This window comes from Danaus plexippus, chromosome 4, assembly GCF_018135715.1.
Source record: "Danaus plexippus chromosome 4, MEX_DaPlex, whole genome shotgun sequence".
NCBI classification, from domain to species: domain Eukaryota; kingdom Metazoa; phylum Arthropoda; class Insecta; order Lepidoptera; family Nymphalidae; genus Danaus; species Danaus plexippus.
Window position 1 is genome coordinate 1,601,026 of NC_083538.1, and position 18,101 is coordinate 1,619,126.

General features: G+C 33.9%; 1 protein-coding gene across 1 annotated transcript in view; it reads left to right on the forward strand.

Annotated features, from left to right (window-relative positions):
• Positions 1 to 18,101, forward strand: part of LOC116768468 (polypeptide N-acetylgalactosaminyltransferase 2) — a 40,969-nt gene that overhangs the window by 16,123 nt on the left and 6,745 nt on the right. The window contains exons 2-5 of the mRNA XM_032659201.2: positions 12,408 to 12,634; positions 13,390 to 13,488; positions 13,989 to 14,056; positions 14,970 to 15,157. Coding sequence (XP_032515092.2) covers positions 12,408 to 12,634; positions 13,390 to 13,488; positions 13,989 to 14,056; positions 14,970 to 15,157 — 582 coding nt within the window. The remainder of the gene's footprint in view (positions 1 to 12,407; positions 12,635 to 13,389; positions 13,489 to 13,988; positions 14,057 to 14,969; positions 15,158 to 18,101) is intronic.

An 18,101-nucleotide genomic window follows, 5' to 3' on the forward strand; every position in this document is an offset into this window, starting at 1 on the left:
TAAAATCGTTGCATTCTCAATAACTGTCGCTTCCAGGAACTTTTCAAGCTCTACCTTCGTTTTATGTTCCGCGTTGTTAATATTTCGCTAAAAATAAAAGACAAACATTTAAAAGTGAGAGAAAATACGTTTTGTTTCTTAAATTATGTTTTTTTTATATAGTTATCATATATATGTATGTTTATATAACATTTATATAATATATGTTATTAAAAAAAATTCGCGAAGAGAAAATCACAGTAAATTACAGTTTTTACAATACTTGACACATCCAAATGGGTAAAGAACAATAATAAGCCTGCCGGAACTAATGAGGCCCATCTATGATATACGCAAGAAAAAACTTTACAGACCATAAAACCTTCAAAGCATCAGGTTTACCAACCACTTAAATGACTGCAAACAGAACAGGTAGTTTTGTACACTGTGACATTTTTCATTATTACCATGTGTTGCCAGTCAATTAACGTCGAATAACCTTAGTGCTAGTTTTACGCTTCAGAGACTATAGTAACTTCCGTATTTGGTAAATATTATGAAGCATTTCAAGTTAACAAGGTAGTAGTCCCCAGGATAAAATTCGTTTATTTTTTTTAAACGATGGCTTCATTCACACTGGACTCCTGGAATATTTTGCCTATGTCAAATTTTTTATTTATTGTTTGAACTATAATCTTGAGTACTGTGTGGAGAAAACGAAATTTCGCTTAAAAAATTTACTTCATTGTTCCTGATAAATGTCAAATTTTGACAGATAGAAACTAATGCTTTACCCAGCTCCAGCTGTTCTCCCAAATTTAATACGCACAAACTTTCCATAAATCAATGTATATAATATATAATAATTTCCTATAAACATTTCTAGGTTCAATAACACCTATTACGAAACGTCTATAAACAACAAATACAGCTTTTGCTATACAATATCCAGGTCAGTGAAGTGTTCATGACTATTAAGATACATTTTACAACTTGAATTACAAAATCGTTGCATTACTGCAAAGCTGGCATACAAAGTTTTACATTTAAGGTCTTATAAAACGAACGTAACCTCTTAATTCAATTTTAATGGTCGATTCGTTAAGCAATTTCTAAAATCACGATCTCAAACGTGTATTGATTGAATATGTTTTTTTAAAATTCTCGATGTAATTATGATTGTAAATAAAAAAAATTACCACTTTCACTTCACCTATCAACAGTAGTGAAGATCGGGTTTAGTATAAAATATGACATTCAATATAACGATAATAGATTATATATGTTATGGAGTTGCCAGCAATAAAAAATCAAATAATTTTTAATTGTTGCCACATAGTCATTATAATATATATATATATGTATTTAAAATAAATCACTTGAAGCCATACATCAAATCGTATAGACAGTTATATTTTATATGTATTAATACACAGCGTTATTGATTACACGAGACTATTTCCGCCGGTAGAAATAAAGCCTTAATATTCGTCCTTTAAGCAAACTTTATTTCCTCACAAGCCTGAACTACGTCAGAGTAAATTTTATTATAAGCATTTAAAGCGAATTAAACAGTCGAATGGTTTATCGATAAAATAGCTTCGTGACTAGAAAAGCGGCAGGAACTTTCGAAACTCGTTTACAAACAGTACCCTTAAATTGTTCACAATTCCTAAGCTGTACAACGGACATGATATAAAAAAAAGATTTATATCATTGTTTGTATTTATGATTCACGTTAAAACTACTGAATTATTTATTAGGAACAGCTAAGTAGTGCTTTAATTGAGCTCAAATACACAACTGAATTCATTTTAACCGAACTAGACTGGAAGTAATAATTTAAAATAAAGAAAATGAAAAAAAAAAATTCTATTGATTGCGTTATAATAATAATATTATGTACATCGGGAAAGTCCTTGTCAAATTATATGACATCTTTATTATATAAATATGTATCCGCGGGGAGTTACAGTATCAAAATTAAATGACTTGTACGAAGACGTCCTTATCCCGAGGGAAGACAGAAATAAACCAGTGGCAGCAAGTGAATTGGAAGATATAGATGCCATTTTATATTCTGCGATGCAGCGGATCTAATGATGTTATTAAAATTATATATCTATTTGGAACTTATTTTTCTCAATTTATTTCGTCCCAGCTAGCGTCCGCGACTTTGCCCTGAACTAAACATAAGCCTAAAATTAACAAAGAAATAGTAGAATTGATGTCTTCATTACATTTGGAGTTGGTTAAAAGATAATCAAGCTGCAGTCAAGTCCTTATACCATTATCTATCTGTGAGTGAAAGCCCCATCAAAATCGCTGCAGCGGTAATGAAGATTAGGCAGAAAAAACAAACCGAGAAAAATAATATAAAAAACGCTCTTTACGTTACTTTAGTAAAATCTGTAAGTCAATGAATAATTTATTAAAAATCTGTTAATTTGAAACTACAAGTTACAACACTAATATTTTATTAAATACCATCTTAATAGCCTAGAACTTATAGTTTTTTTTCTGAATTAAATGTTCCTTAAACTTTTTCAAGCCCTTTAAATGGTACATAATGTTCGGGACGACCAAATATACATGAATAACGGACAAACTAACTCAGCTTTCTGTTGTAACTAATAGAATTAACACGGAATTGTCAAATTCGGTTAAATTTTTAATGCCGGATAACCTCCTAAGTGTGTTACCGCGGTCATTATTACCTCATCACGCCATGACAGCGCAATCACTTCAGAAATGCCAAAGTGTATCATCAATCCGCCCGTCATTTGTAACCCAATTGAGCATGGCCGGTCAGCCGGTCAACAATATAATGCATAGAGAAATTAATAGTGAAACCTTTTTTTTAAAACATATGCTTTCTCCTTTTCAATTGTTTTTTTTTTTAATAAATCGAAATTAACAGCGGATTTCTTTATACTATTTTATGTTCTAAATTAAAAAGGTCTGATCTCTTGACGGTTCATTAAATAAAAATGCACTTAAAGTGCTTACGTAAAGCGCTTTACTGCTTAAATATTTATGATTGTGAGACGACCTTGACATAACAGCAGTCAACTCACACTTTCGGCTCTTGAATAACCTTGCAGTACAATTCTTTAAAAAATTCAGAGCTAATATTTCAACGGTATCTTTGTATGTTGTAGGTATATTTATTTAGTCCTAACCTTTTCTGTGTTAGCAATGGTTCTTAGTAATAAAATATAAGACTTAGTTTGCTAGCTCATCGTAATTTTTAGAATAGACAAATCATATCATAAGGCAGTGGGGTAGTATGTATAATTACATATGTCTCGTTCCACAAAACATCGGAACTAAGGTTCGGTAAACGCTTCCATTAAATTTGTTTCATAATTTTTAATCCAAACGAATCATTTTCCTACACAAAGCAACAGTACAGATATATTATCGATAAAATCACTTTCGAATACAGCGGGTTTCGTCTGAATATGCAAAAGGAGAAACATGTTAATATATATCTGTGTTATAATTTATAATAAGCCATATAGAAACTATACGTAATAGTCATAGTCCTTATTTGGAAATAATATAAAGACTAAGTATTAGAGACGTTAATATTTCACACCCTTTATATTATATAATACAACTATAGTAGTGTGTACTAAGTACAGTTAACATTCAAATAAATCACCATAAAGTTCTTACCAACAATGCCAAAAGTTTATCTGGAACAAACAGAAAGACAGATAAGGAAATTCAGCAATGTACTGTTACCGTAGTCAAGGCTCGACAATATATAATTATATTTATAACACATAAGACATTTAATTAAATCAATTCGTAAAGATATTTCTCACATATTATTTTAAATAAAAAAAATAATCATCTTCGTAGAAAAACGGTGTAAACATTTAAATTATCAATCAATTACTTAAGTAGAACCAGCTGGGATTCATTTCGTCTTAGACAGCTTCAGATTAAACAAAAAACATTAAATCAGAACGAAATATTGTTCTAGAAGTGTTTACGTTAAAATAACTTGTTATTGTTTAAAAAACGCCATATGGTAGTGATCTGGACGAATACACAAAGAAAAATAATACTCGTGTTATCAAAACGAATTACGATATCTTTGTTGAAACTAAGTTTCAAACATACTGTCCTTTTTTTAATTATTTTATATCCACACTATCCCGTTTCGGTACCTACAGCAACTGTCATCACGCAAGCGAGACGGGATCATCTCTTCGGTAATAACAAACGCTTAGGAAATAAAAAAAAAATTGTTTCATTTATTTATTTATTTATGTACAAAGAGTAGAAATAGTTACAAAATTAATTACAAAAGAAAAGTGACGTACAAAGGATAACTTATCTCTTAAAAGAGATCTCTTCCAGAAACCCTAAAGTTTATTTAAATATGTAGACGCGAAAATCTTGATTATCGCTAAAATCTTTGTCGATTTCTTTTGACATATGGATAATGGTTTTACTATAAATACGATATAAGGAATAAAAATCTATCCTATTCTTAAATATTTACGAGTGATTCATCGTTTTTCTATAACGTCATTAGAAATTGCTTTTCTAATACTATAAAATAATAAAGAAAAAATTATAGTAGAAATAAAAACAAAAGTGCTGATTAATAAATTTTAATAAAAAAGCGAATGTATGTAGTTAAGGTAATTTGGTTATTATTATGGAATATCGTTAGTAAGTGTTACACCGTATTAAGTTAAATAATTAAACATAAATTGACCTCTCGTTGAAGGGGTTACAGACTAGTTGAAAATAAAAGTAACAGTCAATTAAGATCCACTAGTCGGCAATAATTTTTAACTGGTAATCTCGTTACCGTTACCTCAATTACTACGCTTATTAGGAGTACACCGTTTACCTAAACACGGATAGTACCGACGTTATATCCACCGATAAACGATATGAACACAACAAGTAACCTCAATAAATTTCCTAACATTTTGTATAAGGAACGCGAAACTCTTTGTGTGTAGTGTGACGATGTAAACTTCAGTTAATCGTACAAAAATAGTTGTATCACAGATAATAATTGATTTAATAAGAACCAAATCGCGTGACGAACTACTATCCAACACCAGTAGTAAGGTCTAAACATCAACGGATGTCCATCACGCTGTCAGTTTTTTCATCACTTCCTATAATCACTCTGACAGCATATTATCCGAAGGTCTATAGAAAGTATCGACAGTGCATCTGTTTCACTGCTCTCTACCCATATTATACAAAAAATACCTAATTACGAATACATCCACAAGTGCAATGACCTAATTAGCAAAAAATCCTCTGTATAAGTTATCATCGATATAAAATAATCATTTATAAGACATGTTCATAAACATAGATAATATTCAAAACGAATACATTTAAACCGTCAGCCTCGAGTTTATACGCAAACCACGAGTAAAATCTACACGGCATCATGAACATTGGTTTTTAAGCCAATCGTAAAGTTACATATAAACAGTACAGGCAGTATAAATTGTACACTATGTAAGATAAACGCTGTATAATAGATGTAGCCTTCACGTTTACAACGTCCATTGTTACATAAATCTATATATTACAATACATATATTATTAATCGTTACAAAATCTATGAATTAAAGTGAACCGCATGAACAATGACACAGCCGTGGATGAGGACGAAGCCACGCGATAATTTTATGCTTATAGTTGTACTGTGTGCATAACACAAGTACGCAAATCACATCACACGTCGCGTTTCCCGTTTAACATTCAATAACCAACGTTAATATTAGTATATAATATGGGAAGATTTATGAATGAGACACTATTACGTCTGTCCGTACGTAGATGATGCAAAATAACGTTAAGAATACAGTATGTTTACTACAAGTTTTGAACCGTTTCTACCTAAATACAAATGTTCCATACAAACTCATGTGTAAAGTTTTAGGAATAACAAACTGCAAACTGCATGTATTTAGTTTGACTACGCAAACTATTGTTAAGAATATTTCGCTCATTGAATTCGCCCTTTCTCTATCGTGGGAAAATACTTCATACAATCCAATACTTCTATTTTAATTTCACTTTAATAGTAATTTATATTGTAATACTTATTTTATATATGATTTTAAAAGACCACATATGCATTCAAATGTTAGATCAGAACATATTGTGTATTTTTTTCAAGGACATACCTCTTATAACACCGTCTATCTATTGTTTATAAACTCATTAGGCGTTTTATACGAGAATAACTTTCACTATATGAGTTTCTAAACATATAATGATATAACTTTATTATGATAGAACAAACTAGTTCAACTTGTCAAATTTAATAATATTGGTACATAGAATAAGTCCTATACATTATCACTTAAAATTATCTTAAATTAATTGTGTAATGTGAAGCCTAAATGCATAAATTTGTATTTATTTATATATAAATAAAATACTACACATTATTATTAAGCGTGAAAAGGTTTTATAATAACACCAATGGTATTTGTCACACTGAGTTAAATATTAATATAAAGGGGGTAGGAGTTAAATTCATTCGTTACATCACGTGTTAAAATCATATAACATACAAAATTGGTTTATAATTTATTATAATTGGAGACAATGTATTTCAAATAGTAATTAACACAAAAGTCGGTTTTTCAAAGTTCTCTTTTTTTATCAATGCAGTAGTAAAAAATATGTAATTCATTATCATTATTATTTTATGAATAAAATTTATATTTTTCGGACTATTTATGAGACCAACTGACACACATCGATATGTCGCCTGCCCGTGATCACGCTTGCTGCAAAGTTACCGTAACGTCGGTATTGTGTAGTTCCTTAAAATAATAAAATACGCGTAGCATAATCCGAAAAATATTAGTTTTATTTATATTTAAACGGATACTCGCGATAGTCTTACATCTCGTTTTTGTTTAATGAATTCTTAACAAAAAAATATTGATGACATAAATCAAGAAATGAGGCAAACCTTCCATGAATATCTTGTTTGAATAGAATTTAAAATCGAAAGGAAAAATTTTATTGGTATATCAATATATTGTGTCATAAGATACGTTAAACTGGTTATTTTATATCTCATAGGTTAAATTATTTGTATGGTATAAGTTTCATCTCAAGGTCAGTTACGCATTAATATTTCGTTTATTTTTATCTAGTTTTATATTTAATATGATTCTTGTATTTAGAAGTAAGATATTACAGTATTATAATGTTTAATTTTCTCTTCACATGTCGAGGTTTTGTTTTTTAACTCAATAGATGACGTTAGTTTCTACGCGATACTTTTTTATCAAAAACCATTTATGAGGAGTTTTACAATAATAATAATAATAATACTACATACTACAATAATAATAATAATAATAATACTACTGATCCAGAGGGTGTCCTACTAAGTATTTTTCCGATATTTAGCCTTGGGCATACGGGTACGCGACCCCGGATCCTCGAGCCACCACTTTCATACCTCTATCCTCAGTCCATGAAGGTGGTGTCCTGTACCTCCCCTCATTCCCCTTCCTAACCTCTTTCCCCCCTTCTCTCTCTTTTCCTTTCCTGGTTTTACCCGTAAAACGGGGTTTTGGAGGTCAGACGGCAGTCGCTCCGTTAAAACCACTCCCGCCACTCTTATGGTTGCAAAAGATTATGGACTGGGTACGGCTAGGGCGTCGCCGATAAACGACGCGCAGGCACATCGCCCTACACCTGCGATAAGTGGGCAAGGGCTACCGTGTCAAGTACGGGCACGGCTAAAGACGTTAGTACCCCAAAGGAAACTCCGCTTTGCAACGTGGAATATTGGCTCTCTAACCGGACGATGCAGAGAACTCGCAGATGTACTCATGAGACGTCGGGTCCAGTGCGCGTTCCTCCAGGAAACTCGCTGGAAGGGCAATAAGTCTCGGAACATCGGACAGGGTTACCGGCTAATATACACTGGGTCGCCTTCAGGTAAAGCTGGTGTAGCGGTAGTGCTATCTGAAGAGCTTCGGAATGGTCTTCTTGAAGTTGATCGTCGCTGCGACCGCCTGATGCGGGTGCGGGTACTGATCGAGGGAGTGATTACTAACTTGATCAGTGCTTATACTCCTCAGGCTGGATGTAGCGGGTCCGAAAAAGAGTCATTCTGGGAGCAATTTGAAGAGGTTCTACGTGCTATACCAGCTGCTGAAGTAATCATAGTTGGGGGGGACTTAAATGGCCACGTAGGTAGGGCTGCGGAAACGTTTGATCGTGTACACGGTGGTTTTGGTTATGGTCGCCGCAATGCAGAGGGAGAAAATATTCTCAGAACCTGTATTGCGTCTGACTTAGCCGTCGTGAACACGTTCTTCCAAAAGACTCCACAGCACCTTATCACGTATAAGAGCGGGTCCCACTCAACCCAAATAGATTATCTGCTGACCAGACGGTGTCATATGGGCAAGGTTACTAACTGTAAAGTCATTCCTGGTGAAAGCCTGACGGCCCAACATCGACTTCTTGTCATGGACTATGTCGTTACCCCGAAAAAGAAAGTGGCCGAGAAACGTAAGCCTCGTATCAGGTGGTGGTTGCTGAATGGAACGATGCAGACCAGCTTTCGGGCAGAGGTTGAGAGTCAAAATCTGTCGACTAATACCGAAACTGCTCAGGAAGTTTGGGATCGAGCCCAGTCAGCAATTATCACAGCAGGTAAACGAGTTCTAGGCCTTTCTAAGGGAGGACGGGTCATTGACAAGGAGACATGGTGGTGGAATGACGTAGTGCAGGAGGTGATTCGTGAAAAGAAGACTGCCTTTAAGAAGTGGCAGCAATCAAACTCTCCTGAAGACAGACTAGAGTACATAGCAGCAAAACGTGCCAGTAAAAGGGCTGTTGCCAGAGCCCGCAGTGATAGGTTATCACCATTATATGATACACTTGAAACTGCGGAGGGGCAGAAGCTCATTTACAAATTGGCACGAGCTCGGGATAAGGCGACGCAAGATATCGCAAAATGTCTTAGCGTCAGAGATTCCCAAGGCACGTTGCTGTGTAATCATGCCTCTGTGAAGGAGAGATGGAGATGCTACTTCAAGGAGTTGCTAAATACTCAGCACCCGTGCAGTCTTCCAACCGAAATACCTCCTAATCTTGGACTTATTGCCCCGATAACACCTGACGAAACTCGGAATTGTCTTCGACGCATGAAGAATCGGAAAGCGGTGGGACCTGACGATATTCCGATCGAGGCGTGGAAATCATTGGGCTCTCTTGGTGTGCTCATACTGACGGACCTTTTTAACCGCGTCTTGAACACTGGGACTATGCCACATCAGTGGCGTTATAGTTACATTACCCCTATATACAAAGGCAGGGGCAGTGTTCAAGATTGTGGTAGTTATAGGGGCGTTAAGATCATGAGTCACACCATGAAGCTCTTTGAGCGTATGATCGACCTCAGGCTCCGCCGAGAGTGTACTGTCTCGGAATGTCAATATGGATTTCAGCCAGGATCGGGCACCTTGGACGCCATCTTTGCCATCAGAACTCTGATGGAGGCATACAGGGAAAAAAGGAGAGCTCTGCATGTGGCATTCCTAGATCTGCAGAAGGCCTTTGACTGCGTGCCTCGTCAATGTATCTGGTGGGCATTGCGATTCAAAGGGATCCCTGAGGCCTATATTGATATCATCAGAGACATGTACCGCGATTCCGTTTCAATGGTTAGGACTGCTGTTGGCGATACAAAACCCTTTCCGATCTCAGTAGGGGTTCACCAAGGCTCGGCTCTTAGCCCCTTCTTGTTCAATATAGTGCTGGACACTGTCTCGGCTAACATCCAGGACCAGCCTCCATGGCTGATGATGTATGCCGATGACATAGCGCTCATTGATGAGAGCAGGTTGACGCTAGAGCGAAGAGTGAACCTCTGGAAGGGTACGCTTGAGAACGGTGGTCTTAAACTAAATGTGACGAAGACCGAGTACATGGCTTGCGGAAGCCCGGACTCTTGCACTATCCATATAGGTCCTGAACCAGCCGTTAAGTCGGAAAAGTTCAGGTACCTTGGATCTATTCTACATGAGTCCGGAGGCATCGATCACGATGTCCAAGCCCGTATCAGCGCTGCTTGGGCGAAATGGCGTGAGGTCACAGGTGTGGTCTGCGATCGCAGAATACCTACCAAGCTCAAGGGAATAATATACAAGAGCATAATCCGACCGGTTCTCTTATATGGAAGCGAATGTTGGCCAACACTGTCCAGGCACACTCAAGAGCTTCACGTCACGGAGATGAAGATGCTGAGGTGGATGTGTGGCGTAACGCGGGCTGACCGTATACGTAACACATTTATCCGAGGTAGTCTTGGAGTCCGTGACGTAGCGGATAAGCTTCAAGAGAGTCGCCTGAGATGGTATGGCCACGTTGCACGCCGGCCTGAGAATTACGTCGGAAAAATTTGCCTTGATATGTCGGTCCCTGGAGCAAGACCCCCAGGACGCCCAAGAAAGCGATGGCTGGACACCGTGAAGCAGGATATGAGAGCCAATGGACTTACCACCGCGGATGCTAAAGACCGTGCAAAGTGGAGGAGTTTGAGCAGGAAGGCAGACCCTGGCTAATGCTGGGATAATTGCCAGGAAGAAGAAGAAGAATAATAATAATACTACAGTTGATTCATTTTAGTCAAAGATTGTATTTGAGTTTAAAAATTTACGAAAAAAAATGTACGAATCTGAATATGTTAATGGAATGATTTAAATTTTAACAAATATCACGTAATAAATCAATTATCAACCATCAGTTTTCAATGTTATTAACGATGCTGCAAGAATTCTCGAGCAATAAATCAAGCAAATTAATAATGTATAAGCCGTGAACACATAATTTAAGCCAAGTTCGCCCTAACGTTCGTTTGACTGGACATTTGAATGTTAGGAAAATATTTACCTCACATCACATTATTCCTCTTTATATTCAAATAAAATATCTTATTACAATGTCTTTATAATATGTCTTGTCTATAAATGTATGTCTTTGTCTGTCTCATAAATGTCTTTATAATATTGCAAAATTTAATATACATAATTCGAGGAACATTGTCAAACCAACATTTAATTCAACAACAAGATCTATTTATTGTGTAAACTGAGATAGTTGAAGATTATAAAAAAATAAAAAGCAAACAATAACATCAATACATATTATAAAACAAAGTCCCTAGCCGCGTCTGTCTGTCTGTCTGTTCGCGATAAACGGAAAAACTACCGCACCAATTATCAAAATGTGATCACCACTAGATAGCGTGATTCTTGAGGAAGTTTTTAGTATATAATTTGTTAAGTTTATGTATTTATTTGTCTGTACATTAATGATATTTGTTAAAGATGTCTGGTAAACATGAGCCATATGAGAGCTTTTAACGAAAACGCTGCCTAAAGTCTTTGAGATATAACAAAATAATTTATGGTGGAATTGTGTATCTTATACAGGTCTGCAGAAAAGTCCGCGGTGGCATATGTCTATACCTTAAGGATAAGTTGTGAATATTGCTATTCCTAAAGCGTTTATTGGGAAGCTATTTAAATAAATACGGTATTAAGTCTTATCAAAATAAATTACTTGGTTTTCAAGCCTGCATAAGTATCTGGAAATTAATTTTTAAATCACTTAAATCGGGCGATCCATTTGAAAGTTATCATAATATGAGTTTAATATGTCTGAAAATTAAATAGGCAATTTCATATTTTTATAAAGAGCCCATGCGAAGCCGGGGCTGGTACCTAGTGAATATATAAACAGCATTATTATGACAATTTTAATTTGTCAAAGTGTAGGCGGCGTAATATTGTTTATGAACGTCAAATTTGATCTCGCAATATGCCTCAGGAGCTCCTGTAAGTGAAAATAGTCCAATACTTTTTTCGTATACAATAAAAACTTGCGCATCCTAATATTCATTAAACAATATTATCCTTTCTTTCTTTTTTATCTTTCCAGGCAACGATTATCTCAAACACGTATTTCGTCGAAAATTAAAAAAAAAAACATCAAAGCTGTCTCTGGCTTCCTTAATCTATCCTAATTATAATCTGTGCCTATCTTATCTAACGCTAATACAGAATCTTATTGATTCAGGAACATATATCCAACACTTGATTGTAATCGTCGAATATCACTATGGACATATACGTATTTATGTATATTTCAATCCAATATCCAGTAAACAAAAAAATCAAGCATATTTGTTTTACTGTTTTAACCTGACGTTCAAATTTTCATTCGCTATAACCATCTTTTTACTTAAAAAGTATATATATAGATTTTAATATATTTCTTTATCTGTGTCAACATTTAACGTGTTTATGTATAACCATACACACGTCGTTAGCTGTATACACTCCATAAATATAACTCATAACTGAACTGAATTTATTCTTTGTTATCAGGAGGAGAACGTAGCGCTGCGACTGATAAAACAGCATGTGGACGAACCGGAGAGCAGTCCAGCAGCACCCGAGGAGTTTACTGGCAGTACTGGCAGATACTTCGACGAGACTGGCTACGTCACTGGCGGGGTCAGAGATAACGACCCCTACGTCAGGAACAGATTCAACCAAGCGGCCTCCGACAACCTCCCCAGCAACCGTCTCATACCCGACACCAGGAACTCGATGTGAGAGAAATAAATATTTTTTAATTAAATTTTATTTCAATCAAACGGATAATGACGACATGATTTCAATTTCTTTTTCATGTCGTTGCTTCAAAGAATTTGTTGAAGTCCCTATGAAATTATTCCGTATCACAGACATTACCATAAATTTCTTTTACTAAAATTATTATAAACAGACAACTGTATAATGTATTATCTTTGAATTCTTAAATACACAATGCACTGTGTCTATAACGTATATATAAAAAATATAGATTTCAAAATTCATACATTTTTTAATTCCGATATTAAATATATTTCTATATATATCTAAGAACTAAGAACATTATGTTAAAGCTGAAATTATTTATATAATTAATCATATTTTTTCTTTCAATGTTATATGTATTAACACGTAATGATGTAACTAAGTACCGCCTCAATATTAACCTTTACATATACTTAGTCCGAGTTTTCATCGTCAAACTACATACGAAGCGTTTCCCGTTATACAATAATAGTCATAGTCTTATATTTTATCGTACAATTTTTTTTCTCCTAACACGTTCCTGTTACTATCATAATTACTCTAGAAAACGTAATTAAATGCAACTAATATTTTAGGATTACTATGCTTTATTTTGTTATTTTTAAAACTACCCACCCCCGACGTTTCGGTTACTTTGCAGCAACCGTGACAACGGGCAGACGATATTAGTTTCATTTAAATGAAACTCGCGAAAGTCTAAGATCTCATTAACGTAATTAATGTAAAGGTGCCGTCTCAAGAAGTACGATGAGGATCTTCCACAGACCAGCGTCATCATAACATTCCACAACGAAGCTCGCTCCACACTGCTAAGAACTATCGTGAGGTAATCCACTATTTACTATGTTGACATGGATTGTATAATTTACAGTCAACTCTTTTTCCATGTTTTGTTTATTACTTATTGCTATTAAAATAATATCAAGTATAAAAGGAAACCCAGTAGATTGTAGCGTAGGTAACGATCAAACGATGGTTGATGATCAAACGTTGGTGAATACCAACTCCAGTTAGGACTCGAAGGTTAATTGTTAAAGTGACTCGGAAGCGATATCCTAAATATCGTCCAAATTCCATTGAATCCAACAGATAATGATGTTTGTTTCACATTATAGGAAACCATTCGTTTCATATGCAATGTGATTCAGTGTTAATATCACTTGTAACTTATTGTTGCAATAATCTGATCTGAATGTGTGTCGATGCTTTACAAGTATCAATAATATTGCCGAGTATTGTCTTTGACAGTTGGCTCGTTTAACCTGACACTTCAATGACATTGACAGTTCCTTGTTGACAGATTATAATTCTTTTTTATTCTTTCAGTGTACTAAATAGGAGTCCAGACCACCTTATAAAAGAAATCATTTTAGTCGATGACTTCAGTGATAACCGTAAGTAATTTTAATACCTAATAATATACGACATACATCTATAGATTTTCAGTACATAATAATATAATTATTTCATTATTGGTAATTTAAAATCTATGTTGACGCGTTTCATTTCACGCAAATTACAATAACGAAATGATGGACATTTTTCATTCTGTTAAAAATTAATTCCTTTTTTAAATATTTACTGAAATTCGTATAGCATACAATTAAACAAAATGGTTACATAAAAACATGTAACGATGACTGGAAGTTGGCATTTTGACGTTTAAATTGTTTTTGGAAAAAAAAAAGAAATTGTTCTTTACAAATGGTTTAAAACAACTGAACGATTAATCATTGACTACGACGTACATTTACCGACGAGGACACAATATTCTAAAAGGGTCCATACTTTCTAGAACAATCCACACAAACACAAGTTTACTATTAACATTTCTATATTATTATATAACTATAAATATATATATATATATATAGTATACTAGTATCTATGTATGGGTGTACGAAGATAATTGCATGCACATGCGTTATAATTATCGTATAAATCTGTAGGGAAATCTCAGTCATTGTGAATCATTTATGAGAAACGCTGGAAACTAGACAATGATAACACAATTTTGTTTATTTGAAGGCAAAACATTATTCACATACATTGTTGTCGGTTGTGCGAACAATCACCGGACCATTTCACTTGCAACTCGAAACGCTGCATTCGAAGGCTAATTTCATTAAGAAATCAGCAGCTTATCTCACATTATATACATTATGATCCTATTTTATATGAATAAATGAATATAAAAACAATATCACTTATTTATCACACACATATAATATATATGTAACAAAACAAACGATCAAAAAAATACATCGGTTTAGTATAAAAGCTGGTAAACTAATTTCTGGTCAACAGCCGAAGATGGTGCAGCGTTGCGTGCTATACACAAGGTTCATGTTATACGTAACACGAAACGCGAGGGTCTGATGCGGTCGAGGGTCAGAGGTGCAGACGCGGCCACGGCACCAGTACTGACCTTCCTCGACTCCCACGTGGAGTGTAATGTGCACTGGCTGGAGCCGTTGTTGCAGAGAATCAAAGAGGTAATGCCTTTAAGGTCTTATATGTCTCTAAAGAGGGTCTAGTTTTGAAGATTTTTAATAAAAAAAAAAATAAGGAAATCAGTGATGTACTTCTAACGAATAATATTGTTTTTTACATTCAAAGTCCGCGTGTATGTTAAACCGTATCTTCCTGTACTATGGCTTATAACTTGATAATGTCTTCCTACCTTTTGTTTTACACGAAAAAATGTATTAAAAACTTTACTAACTATACATAATGGAGACCAAAGAAATACATAAATGTATAGATTCTTTCATTTTTATATGAAACAATATCAAGTGACATGTTTCACAATTTTTTGAACAATGCATCATCAATCACGTTGTATTGATTAACTTCCACCAAGCACCAAGCACTGAGTTATTACGGATAACATTATAGAGAGGTTGTTTCTCATAGCAAAATAATTATATTACGCAACACGTAATTTCGAAACTTGGCGCGAATTATTATGGAGTCGTAAAACGATTAAACCAACATTTGAATTTAACCAACGAATAATAATTTTAATGGAAGCCCAAAAAAAAGTCGTGTTGAAAATTTTCGTTAAAATATTGGAAGGAAACAAAATATATTTTTTTTTATATGAAATCTTTATCCGTTCAATTCATTTATTCCCGTCGTAAAATCAAACAGCCAGTGCATTCAAAGTTTTTTTTTTATTCATTTCGGCGTGAACTTATTCCATACATCCAGTTTTGATATAGGAACTTTTTGTTTGTTGACCTATAAAAATATTAAGAACACGCAATATATATATATATATATATATAGAAATATGTATAAAGTATATTGTATTCATATATTTTTATATGACAGTTAAAATATTAGTTAATAACAGGACAGGATAACTTAGTGCACACAGCGACTGAGATACCTTACAAGTAAATCACAAGTTCGTGTCAGTCGCATTTGAGTCTTTATATAGTATTTAAAATAGTTATGTTATATTTTCTCCTTTATTATTAAATATTATTAATAACATATATTCTCTGAATATTTTCATGAATATTTTCGTTTATTAAATCAATATGCCAGGTATAAGTTTGGAAGGCGAGGCGCCGGTTACATCACACGGTATAAATTCTCACGTATCAAGCAGGCTTTGTCGCTAAAGTTATATTTATTTTTTATCGAATTTACTTAAAAGAGATATTTTCTTTTGAATTAATTTTGTAAATAAACATCGAAAAGTTGCAATAGTTATTAAGTTTTCCTTGCCCCAACTCTCGTATACATATGACGTGAAAGAAACAAATAAGAAAACTTTGTTCAGAACATTCTGTGATAATCATATAACTTAAGACTCACTTTCGATGAAAATGCGAAGAGTATTCAATTATTTTTCTTTCTGACATTATAAATGCTTAAATTTCTCCAGGCTCATACCTTTACCACGACTACACCGCCTAGCCAATGAGAATGAAATTTGTTTTGGAGAATGCTTTGTTCAGACAAGCAATACATATTTATATTATTTTACGCAACCAAAATTTAAAAATAAAAAAAAAACCTCCTTTCTCATTTTACGTCAAACTCAAAAAACGAAAAAATTTAAATAATTCCAAAATAATGAATGTTGCGTCAATGAGAATAACACAATGAAAGGTTATTTCTATGAAATGTTTGTTACAAAGAGACGACCTCCGTAGCTGTGTGCCAGTGAGGTTGTTACACTGACACAAAGACATACATACAACAAGCGTCGCCATTGTCCTTCGAGGAACAATATTTGGTATTCATTTTTATTCATACGTCGTCTCATTCGACTTAGTTACATTTATAACTCAAGTTAATATACATTATATGTTCTAAATGCTTGTTTTATTACAACACTACAACATTTGGCGAATAAATTTTAATGCTCTTAAATTTTGCTCTTAGATCTTATAGTATCTAATAGTGATTGGCAGTTGGATATTATCGTGTGATATGAATGAGTACTATGAAAATGATATCTTTACATAAATAGACAATAATTAAATTTTATTAATATTAAAAAAAAAAGCAGTTTATGCGGTAAATATGAGCCAAAACTGTCGAAAAGAGGTGACACGCCTACAGTTCTTGACCGATATTAACCGAATATAGCTAAGAACAATCAACAACAATAAAATGGCTGGCGGACTTATAACACGGAATACACCTCTCTTTACGTCAGGGGTTAAAAATTTCACTTTCTCGTTAGTGATATCATAATATTATTACATCTTAGACTTTCGCGAGTATTCATTTAAATAAAATTAATATTTTCGGATGTCCTACGCGTTTTTCGTTATTCCAAACTACATTCGACGTGTCAGTTCCATTGCAGCAAATGTGATCCCAAGAAAACTATTGTTATATTTTAATTATATTGTTGCTATAATAGAACAAGCTAGAAAAGTTGGCAGGTGTATATACCAAATATATTTTTGCTACCAGACGAGACGCGGATCGCATCCTAATGTCAAGGACAAACGTTCACTTCGTCCTATGAATCTTTATACGGTTTCCAGAATGTTCTATACACAATAAATATGGCTGAAATAATAGCGGCTATTATTTAAATACAATAAACTGGTCGTAAATCATCTTTTTATATTCTTTCATTATTTTTATTTTGGAACTAGCTTTGGCTAGAATATTATTAAACTTGTACTTTGTAAAATTATTATAGATATGTCACATTTGAAAAGTCAAACTTGTTACGTCATAAACGGTAACAGGAGTATCAATAAAATTAAATGACAGGAATTGTTAGCGATGTTACTAAATAAATCGGAAGTAATTAATATTTATTTGGTAAGTTTTATATTACCTCTAACACATTAGGTAAACTTTCCAATATACGAGATTAGTTATAGCTACATATATATTGAAGAGTCACATGTTATTAATCATATTTTTTACTTTACAGTATAGAAACCCTGACTTTTCTTC